The following is an 11,126-nucleotide window of genomic DNA, read 5'->3' as shown; positions in this document are numbered from 1 at the left end:
GTAGTTGGGAACTTCGGCCATGTTTTTATGACAATTCAAAGGATGAAAATTTTAAATTACAAAAGGAGGTTCATATAGAAAATGAGTTGTACAAATCCTAATGAGTTTTACAATTACTTTTAAGGATGTGTAAATACTACACTATATATCGAAGAATATACCAAAACAGACATCACTCTAAGACTAGGTTATGTTTTAGTTTACTTTCATTAGGGTTATCAAGTTACAGTTCCCTTGGCCTAGTTAACTTTTTCCTACTAGAAACTTCTTATAATACTCCAAATAAAGACAAAGTCTTCAACTTTAAGTGGTGAATCAAAGTTCCAACAACATGGTACTTGTTAAGATTTGTAGGAATAATACATTAGAAAAGCTTTGAACTATGTTGTTCAAAGGACAATTGATATTGTGGTCCCATAACAATTGATTTAACTTTCTAACTTTCCCCTAAATTGAATTAATTTTTTACTAGAGCCCCCTTACTAGTTGTTGTAATCTAACCTTAAACCTCTACCTAATTCACGGTTCAGCCTAAAAATAATGCACCTAATTCTCTCTCAGTCATAGTTCCTCCTTTAGGCAACACTTTTACACCCGAGAGCTACACAAAATAGACACTAGACTAGGTCCTACATGAAACTAGAGATTCTACATTAAAACCATTCCCATTACATGACTCCAACTACCCATCAACTAGTAGGTTACCCACTCCAATGGTTAAAACATGCCTCTTAACACTCTAAACTTAGGAATTTAAGGTCAACACACATAAACATAATTATTCTCATTATCAGGCTTAGTGAAAATACTCCAACTATAATAAAACTCAAGACAACTATACCCCAACCCAATGAAATAATAACTTAACCCTACAAGACAACAAGCAACAATTAAACCAAGTTTTCATTCATCTTGCTTTAACCTCAGTTCTTCAATTAGCGAAAGTAATCTAATAATTAAGAAACACATCACATTTGATTCATATTTGATTGCAAAATTCTACAAGTAAATAACATTAACCTCCTACTTTAGATAAAAGAAGATGGCTTAATCTTGATGCATGATGGGGAAGTGCATACCTAGAGAGAATATACTAAATGACATTTAAGAGAATGGGAAAGAAATTAAAAATGGAAGAGATTAAGGAAGAGGAAACTTATGATTTGAAGATGCGCCACTTGAAGGAAGCTCCAAGATAAGCATCAAAGGAGGACCGCCACTTGCTTGAGCAAGATAAGGTATGCCCAAAATAGGGACTTTGGAGACAGAATACTATCTCAAAGAAGATTGCAAAAGTTCCAATCAACTCAAAATTCAATTGATTCAAGGTAAGGTACAAAAAGGAGACCCCTAAGCCTTCTTATATAACCTTTGGAGTGAGATAGGATGCAAGATCTAAGAGATGTGGGACTTATGAGTGTGGAGGTCATCCAGCAGCTGCTGCAGTTCCTCTAGGGACTTTTGAGTCCCACATTGCTCAATTCTCTCCACTCCAAAGGGTTTATAAGGAACCTAGTTCTCCAATAGTTCAAAACATAAAAGCTAGCTATGCTACCTTGCGCTACAAGCTAAGACGCCTTCTTTCTCTTCTTTTCTTTTAAGACCAAGCCATGGAAAGTCCCACATTGCTTGTGCTTAAACGAAAAGAAAGGTTTATAAGCGTTTATTCAACTAGAACTAACGAAAAGAAACAAAGAGGCAAATACAAGCCTATGAAATCTATTCTACTCTTTTTATGCTTGTTGTCACTTTGAAAACTCTTTATTGTTGCCCCATCTATGATCATATCATCCCCCCAGTTTGGAGAGGATTCGACCTCGAATCTTGAAAAACCTGCAACAAAGAGAGATTAGTGACTTATTTCGTGTATAAACCAAAGGAACTCCTCCTGGATCAAATGTTAACCTACAAAAAACATCAAACATTTTGTCAATAAATTGATGTTTACCAAACAATGTATATGGAAAAGGAAAATTGAAAGAATGGGTCTTTGAAATTTGATTTATTTTTTTAACGAAAACTAAAAATCCTTTTTTAGAAAAACTTTTATTTTTGTCTTGAGTTAAGTGTAAAAAAGAATACATTAAATCAAGATATGGGTTGGAAATGGTGTGTGAAGAAGTGGTAATAAGAGATGAGAAAGATGGGATATTTTCACAAAAGTTTTTAGGAAAAGAAGAAAGCTTAATATTTGGAGAAAAGTGGAAGGATGGAAAAACTCCCCTGTCATAGCTTGGATCCAGTTGAATGATGGGAGGGGAAGGTGCCTGCAATAACACTTTCTTTGTGATTAGGACATTTGCCTTCTCCTTTTCTCTCACAATTTCTTCTTTTTCTTTGTTTGCTTTCTCCTCTTTTTCTTTCCTCTCATGTTCTTCTTTTACTCTCTCCTCTTGGTTATCTTGAATGTCCTTATTTAAACAATGAAGCATAACCTTCTCTTTTTCTTCACTTGGTGAGGAAGAAGAGCTATAAGTGTGTGTAGGTGAGGAAGAGGTAGACTCATTAATGACAACTTCTTCTTCCCTAATGCACACTACCCTTTTATTAGGACAAGACGATGCTATATGACCATGCCCTAAACATTTAAAACACTTAATATGGCTAGGTCTAGAAGGAGATGTAGATGGGGAGGAGGAATGGTTAGAAGAAGAATGGTTAAAAGAAGAATGAGGACAAGATTTGTTAGTGGGTTCCTTAGAAACATTCTTGGCTTTATCCTTTGATGATGAAGATTTGTAGAAAACATCTTTTGAAATTTTGTTGTGAAAAGCCTCTTTTTGCAAGAGTTTCTTCTCAACTTTCATGGCCCTATGAACCACTTCATCTAAAGTCTCATCATCATGGAGTTTCAAAACATCTTGGATGTTTCTATTGAGTCCACTAATAAATCTAACTATTTTTGCATGATCATTTTCTTTAGTGTTAGTATGATATAGGAGCACTTTGAGCTCGCGAGCATACTCCTCCACACTTCGTCTACCTTGAGTAAGCCGTTGGAGCTTAATCAAGAGGTCCCTATGGTAGTATGGAGGTACAAAATGTCCCTGCAATGTTCCAATGTACTCGCGGGTGAGGCCATGGTTAAGTATCTCCTATTTAGCCATTGTTTGGCGTATCCCTCTAAAGCTAAACAAGCTAACTTTACACGCAAAGGTCCATTTACACTATATAAATCAAAAATTTGGTCTACTTTAACTATCCAATCTAGAAAAATAGATGGCTCGGCTTCCCCTTTGAAAGTAGGCAAGTTCAACTTTGGTAGTGTAAGGCCATGGTCCATAGCTTTATCTTCTTGATGCTTCTTTGGCGAGGGAAGGTATACATTTACGGTTCTAGCTTCTTGCTTCTTCTTGTAGGAACCATGATCATGACCATGAGGTTGATCCCCTTTTGCTTTCGCATCCTTGTCCAACCGTTTACTAATGGAGTCAAGTTGATGTTGCATTTGTTGAAAAGCCTTCATCAAATCAAATTTGCTAGAAGCACTTTCGTGATGACTAGCTCCATTGGAGGAAACACGGCTTGAACCTATAGACATGTTAACAAAGCAAACAACAACAAAGCTAACACACAAAACTGGTAGGAAATGGTGGATACACACGGTCCAAATAGCAGCCACAAAACAACATCACACTCACGGTTGCACTCAAAGCATGCAAGGAAAAATGGCTCAAAACTCACAGTAAAATGGCTCTCAAGACAAAACAAGGTCAGCACTCTTCTTTTAAAAATAGTATAATGTCTCACAAGTCCACTTTGAGAGCACCAAATCAAGTCTAAAGCAAATGGAAATATGTACAATCCACCCTCAACGCAAAGGAGCCAAATCAAGACAGCCCATGGTAGAAGCCAAAAGAAAATTAATGAAAACTACAAGACAAATGAGGGAAATGGAACCTAAAAATCAAGAAACTTGGCACACAATAAGGAGGCAGCAATCTAATGATTTTATGAAGACAAAACAACAAGAAAAATGGAGGCAAAACAGTGGCACAAAATGAACAAGACAGCAGCAAACAAATTGACACAACTAAGAAGTAAATCACACCAACATGCTAGGCATACTTGAAGAGTAAGATCAAATTAATGCTGGAAATAATTTGGCAAACCTCAAACCTATATATTCTGTAATTGTAGTAAAATAGAGGCTCAAAATGAAGCTAGCAAACACACCAACAATGAAGATAGCTCATGGCCAGACCAGCACAAACAATGCAAAACAATTTTTGATTTTTTTTTGTGGTGCATGCAGTTTAGGAGATTGGCTAGTCTCGGCCAAGTAAAATTGAGGTGCTTAGGTGTGTTTGCACAAAGCTAATATTTGATTGGTTTAAGACCTCTACTAATGCAGAATATATAAGCAAAGTTTACACACTTAAATCCTATGATGATCAAACTCAATTCAGCATACAAACATGGAGATGTAAAAAACTCTTAGCTATGCAATTTCAGAAAAATACTCTAGAAAACTCCTAAAGAGGACAAACATATGACTCAATTCAAAGTTAACAACCAAGAAAGACGCAAATAAGCCAGCCAAGACAAGAATTATAAGCTGGAAAAACAAACAAAAGGAAATAGGACACCTACTTGTGGAAGACCTCCAATAGCATTGTTGCTGTTTGAAGAAATGACTGCTTGTATAATGCTCTGGACAGCTACGGATAATCACCTCCAAGCTGTGATATGAAGTGTTGAATCCTTGCTTAAGAGTATTGGTAGGGCTTAGCACCGTCCACATATCAAATTCAGCCACCACAAGTACAAAACAACAAGCAAACAATGCAAACAGATTAGAAGTCACACAACAGTAAGCACTGGACTGACATAGTGGAGAAAAAATATTACTGGGAACAGCACAGAACGAATTTGAACAAAGTAAAAATTGTACATGAAACTAGACATCCAGGCGAAACTTTGAAAAAAAAATTTCATGGAAAACGGACTAGAAATGAAGCTAAACTAAATCATACAAGTTGACTGTATTTTCACGCAGAGGCTGGGCAAGACAGAAAATGGCTCAGCGAAAATGAACATATCTAAGCTATTCTACTCTAGCATGCAATTCCTAAGAGATCAAAAACCTAAGGCTCATGATACCACATGATGGGGAAGTGCATACCTAGAGAGAATATACTAAATGACATTTAAGAGAATGGGAAAGAAATTAAAAATGGAAGAGATTAAGGAAGAGGAAACTTATGATTTGAAGATGCGCCACTTGAAGGAAGCTCCAAGATAAGCATCAAAGGAGGACCGCCACTTGCTTGAGCAAGATAAGGTCTGCCCAAAATAGGGACTTTGGAGACAGAATACTATCTCAAAGAAGATTGCAAAGTGCAAATCAACTCAAAAATCAATTGATTCAAGGTAAGGTACAAAAAGGAGACCCCTAAGCCTTCTTATATAACCTTTGGAGTGAGATAGGATGCAAGATCTAAGAGATGTGGGACTTATGAGTGTGGAGGTCATCCAGCAGCTGCTGCAGTTCCTCTAGGGACTTTTGAGTCCCACATTGCTCAATTCTCTCCACTCCAAAGGGTTTATAAGGAACCTAGTTCTCCAATAGTTCAAAACATAAAAGCTAGCTATGCTACCTTGCGCTACAAGCTAAGACACCTTCTTTCTCTTCTTTTCTTTTAAGACCAAGCCATGGAAAGTCCCACATTGCTTGTGCTTAAACTAAAAGAAAGGTTTATAAGCGTTTATTCAACTAGAACTAACGAAAAGAAACAAAGAGGCAAATACAAGCCTATGAAATCTATTCTACTCTTTTTATGCTTGTTGTCACTTTGAAAACTCTTTATTGTTGCCCCATCTATGATCATATCACAAGACAACCACAAAACCTCCCCCAAGATTGTCTAAGCCTACCACTACACAAACCCTCGTCCTTGCTCAATGGACCAGGGAACTCCACATCACGGATGTGGGCTCCTCATGCCAGAATCCAAGAACCCTCGTACAAGAACCCATAACATAAGAGACACCCAGTTGTCTCATGGCAACACCCTCCGATGGTGGCATTAACGAAAAAGGCCTCCGCCGAGGATGAACGAACAATAAAACACATCAATTGGATGGTTGGACCACAACAACAAGACTAAGGACAAATACAAGAGCATAGAGCAAAGAGGAAGAATTCGCTGAAATGGAATTTAGGGTAGGGAATACCCAAATTTTGAACTCATTGGAATAAAGAACTTACCGATAACCTTGGATTTATCAGTAAATATCCGTATGTAATTCCATCAATACTTCAAACTTACATGTGGATATTGCCCTAATAGTAATTATCGTCAGTAATAAATAATATTTTTGCAGTGTAATTTTTTGACGTATACTGGTTTTATGGAGGAATAGAAAATAACCTCAAAATGGATTGATTATTCTTGATGAAAGAGAAAATTCTATTTATAGGAAGAGGATGAGTTAGTTTAAACTGTTTGGAGAGTATAACTCAAGCCTCCAATTAGTTAGGATTTTAAAATTTCGTTATTTCCGTTACTCATATACTTGTATAAATACACTGCACTGCTTGTACTTTTTTAATGCATGGAATACAATTCCCTTTCATTTTTACTCTCGTTACGTTTATACCGTTCGGTCACGTAGTGCTTCCCGTTATGTTGCTCGGTCGTTTCGTGCTCACATTCACACCGTTCGGTTGCAGCCGCTCGGTCACGATCGTTGCACGTTCAGACTCGCTCGGTCAAGGTAACTTCTCATTCAAAACACTTTTCTCTTCCTTTCCTAACAGTGGTATCCGAGCCAGGTTCGAAGGGAACTTGTGGTGCTTGCTACTGGAAAGTCAAGTGTGATTGTAGCAAGCAAGAAAGGCAGTCAAGAGTTTGGTTCTTGAGCGAGAAAGAAGGTTTGAGTCATGGCAGATATTCCAGCAATGAGTTTTCCTGTTCTTACAGACAAGAACTAGAGTAGGTGGAATACGCAGATGAGGGTCTTGTTCCGATTTCAAGACGTCAGCGAAGTTGTAGAAGAAAAGGGATACGAGCTTGACGATGGTAACTCAGAGAAGAAAAAGGAAACATTTAGGAAGAAGGATGTTAAAGCACTATTCATCATCCATCAGTGTGTGGATGACACACACTTTGAAAAAATTCAAAATGCGAGGACGGTACGAGAACCCTGGAACATATTGGTGCGATGCCATTCTAGAGGTGACAAGATCAAGAAAGTGAAACTGCAGACACTGAGAAGGCAGTACTAACTCATGCAAATGGACGAAAATGATAAGGTAGCCGAGTATTTAAATAAGATTTTGTCGATTACTAACCAAATGAAAGGTTGTGGTGAAGCCATCAGTGATCTCATGATAATTGAGAGAATTATGAGATCACTGCCTTAAAGATTTGACTACATAGTGGTAGTAATCGAGGAGTCCAGAGATTTGGAAAAACTGAAGATTGAGGAGCTTCAAAGTTCATTAGAAGCGCATGAGTTGAGAATGCTAGAAAGAATCTTGTTCGGAATGATGATCAAGCGTTGAAGGCACATCACTCCAGAGATGAAGGCAAGAAGAAATTCAAGAAATGGAAGGGAAAAGCAACAAAAGGGAAATGGAAGAATGATCACAATGCAGATGATCAAGACGAGAAGTATGATTCGGCGGATGAAAAAGGTGAGGTTGACAAAAAATATAAGAAGAAAGACAAGAGGAACATCGAATGTTTAATTGTCATAAAATGGGACATTATTCCAATGAATGTCGTTTCAGCAAAGGAAAGCAAAAGAAGAAGTACCAGAATAAGGAGGCACATTTAGCCTAGGAAGACTCAGAACCGCTAACGTTAATGGTAACAACCACTGCCGATTCTTCACGGTCTTAGGTTAGGTCTTGGTACCTTGATTCTGGTTGTTCAAATCATATGACCTGTAACTTCTGATCAAAAAGATATATCTTGGTTCTATTTTATCTCTTCAACAAGTTTAGTAATGAGCATAACGACCCTATTGTTCCGATGGAGAGAAGAACCTATGATTGCCTTTTCGGGAAATTTCCAAACGAACAATTTCAACGAAATCTTTTAATTTCTTATTTTACTATGTTTAACTCTATGTATTCCTCTATCCGTAGAGTACATTGAATGTACAGAAATGGCTATAACAGAGTTTCTCTTATTCATATTAACAACTACTCTATGAGGAATATTTTTATGCGGCGCTAACGATTTAATAACTATCTTTGTAGCTCTAGAATTTTTCAGTGGATAGTAAACCTTGATGAAACAAGGAAAAGCAAAGTGAAATTCGTAGAGGATAGTGCTCTGAAGGTTGAAGGAGTGGGAGATGTGATCATCAAAAGGAAGGATGGATCACATGCTATCATCGCCAATGTGTTGTTAGTCCCAGAAATGAAGTGCAATCTACTTAGTATTGGGCAATTGCTAGAGAAAGGGAACACGGTGATCATGGGGAATCACGACCAAGTGGAATTGCTTGACAGAAACAAGATGTTGATCTTGAAAAGCAAGATCTCTAAGAACCGAACGTTCCAAGTCAGCCTAGATGCAGTACCGAATCTTCGATGTCTGACTGCCGTGAAGGATGAAGAAAGCTGGAAGTGGCACCTGCGGTTCGGTCATCTGAACTTCAAGGATCTTCAGCAACTTGGGGAGAAGGATTTAGTGACAGGTATATCGAACGTCTCTATTCCTGACAATGCTTGTGAATCATGTTTGACAGGAAAACAGACCCGAAGACCATTCCAGTCACAGGTGCAGATGACATCAAAAGGATGCCTAGAAGTGGTGCATTCAGACATCTGTGGATAGTTCGGTGTGCCTCACTAGCCGAAAACAGATATTTTCTCACGTTTGTTGGTGAATACAGTAGGATGCTATGAGTATACATCGTCATGATGAAGAATGAAGCTTTAGAAGTGTTCAAGAAATTTAAAACCTGTGTAGAAAGAGAAAGTGGAAAGCAGGTAAAGGTCCTCCGAACTGATGGAGGAGGAGAATATACTTCACATGCATTTGAGGAATTGCACATGAGGTGACAACGCCGTACACCCCTCAACATAATGGATTAGCGGAAAGAAGAAACCGAAGGATAATGAACATGAGTAGTTGTCTCATAAAGGAGAAGAGAGTGCCACAAAGCTTCTGAGTAGAGGTCGTCTCGACAGATGTTCACATCTCAATAGATGTTCTACCAAAAGGCTTGAAGGCAAGACCACTAGAAGCATGGTCAGGTAATAACCCCTCGGTTCATTATTTTAAAGTGTTTGGTTCTCTTGCATTTAGTCATGTTGTAGATAAAAAATGATCGAAACTGCAAGATAAAGGCAAAGTTATGGTTTTTGTTGGATATCACCCAACTGGCGCATACAAGCTCTACAACCCGATCTCAGAAAAGATGGTGCCGAGCAGAGATGTGATCGTGCTCGAGGATGAAACATGGGACTAGCATCACATACGAACCAGCCTGAAAAAATCGATAGGAGATTTGTTGACCGAACGGTAGAAGAGTTATGAACCGAACGATCGAGATACTATGTACCGAACGGGAGAAGCACTCGGGAAATCTAATGATTAAATCACAGATACCAATAGGAGCAATGTCGATTCAGCAACAACCTAGAGGCCACGTAGACAAATTGTTATACCTCCAAGGTTTACAGATTATGAGATATACTCTGATGCAGGTATTAATGATGAGGGAAATCTTGTTCACATTGCGCTGATGGCCGAGGCAGAACCAGTGAATGAGGATGAGGCTCTATAGCAACCGATTTGGAAGAATGCTATGATAGAAGAGCTCAGATCCGTAGAAAAGAATAAAACATTAAGAATGGTTGATCTTCTAGCTAGAAAGCACTACATTGGAGTAAAATGGATTTTTAAGAGGAAGTTGAATTCGGACGACATTATCTCAAAACACAAGGCAAGACTGGTGAGAAAAGGGTTTCTTCAAAGACAAGGAGTAGACTTTGATGAGGTCTTCGCACCGGTTGTAAGATTGGAGACCGTTCGGGTAGTGGTAATAGTGGCTTGTGCAAGGGAATGGTCATTGTTTCAACTTGATGTCAAATCAGCCTTCCTACACAAACCCCTGGAGGAGGAGGTTTACGTTCATCAGCCCCTAGGTAAACGTTTAAGACAAGCACCGAGAGCTTGGAACAAGAGAATTGATGCCTTCTTCATCAAACACAGCTTCGAAAGATGTGCAGTAGAACATGGATTGTATGTGAAAGGTAGTCCATGTAAAAGTATAATGATAATCTGTTTATATATTGATGATCTATTGATAACAGGATCAAAACTGGAAGAGATAGATGAGTTCAAGAGGTTGATGGAGACCGAGTTCGAGATGACTGACCTTGGAAAGCTAAAGTACTTTCTAGGAATGGAGTTTACTCAAACTGTTGCTGGTCTTGTCTGCATCAGCAGAAGTATGTGGGAGAGTTTTCGAACAGTTTAAAATGACTTCCTGCAACTCGGTTAAAAGTCCTTTGGAGGTCAATGTCAAGCTAAGGAAAGATGAGGCTGGAGAGGAAGTGAACAAGACAACATATAAGTAGATAGTTAGATCACTGCGTTTTTTGTGAAACAGCCGACCAGATTTAATGTTCAGCGTTGGGTTAATCATCAAGTTTATGAGTCAACCAAAGAAAAGCCACATGCTTGCCGTCAAACAAATTTTGAGGTATATCAAAGGAACAAGTGATCGTAGAATTCTGTTTCAAGCCGAGAGACATAAAGATGAATTGAAGCTCATAGGTTATGCTGACTCAGACTATGGAGGAGATCCAGTGGAAAGGAAGAGTACGTCCGGGTACATTTTCTTCATCAATGAATCACCCATCTCATGGTGCTCCAAAAAGTAGTCGGTCGTTGCCTTATCAAGTTGTGAAGCTGAATACATAGCAGAATGCTATGCCACATGCCAAGGAATATGGCTTATGGAACTGTTAAGGAAACTAAAGTTACTCAGGGAGAGGCCAATGCAACTGAGAATGGATAATACATCTGCCATAAGCTTAGCAAGAAACCCTGTAAGTCATGGCAGGAGCAAACACATCGAAGTTAAGTATCACTTCCTAAGGGACATGGTGAACAAAGGGAAGATTGAGTTAGTCTACTGCAAAACCGAACGGTAGT

At 38.5% G+C, this 11,126-nt stretch overlaps 1 protein-coding gene across 1 annotated transcript; it reads right to left on the bottom strand.

The window, feature by feature from the left end:
* Positions 1-3,007: 3,007 nt before the first annotated feature.
* LOC148199511 (uncharacterized) lies at positions 3,008-3,541 on the bottom strand. Its single transcript, XM_088111848.1, has one exon. The coding sequence runs from the start codon at positions 3,539-3,541 to the stop codon at positions 3,008-3,010; it is 534 nt and encodes a 177-aa protein (XP_087967974.1).
* Between the last annotated feature and the right edge of the window lie 7,585 nt (positions 3,542-11,126).

The sequence above is a fragment of the Vigna umbellata genome, chromosome 4, assembly GCF_029865625.1.
Source record: "Vigna umbellata cultivar VRB3 chromosome 4, Vumbellata_1.0, whole genome shotgun sequence".
In the NCBI taxonomy this organism is placed as follows: domain Eukaryota; kingdom Viridiplantae; phylum Streptophyta; class Magnoliopsida; order Fabales; family Fabaceae; genus Vigna; species Vigna umbellata.
This window is presented reverse-complemented; position numbering and strand designations above follow the sequence as displayed.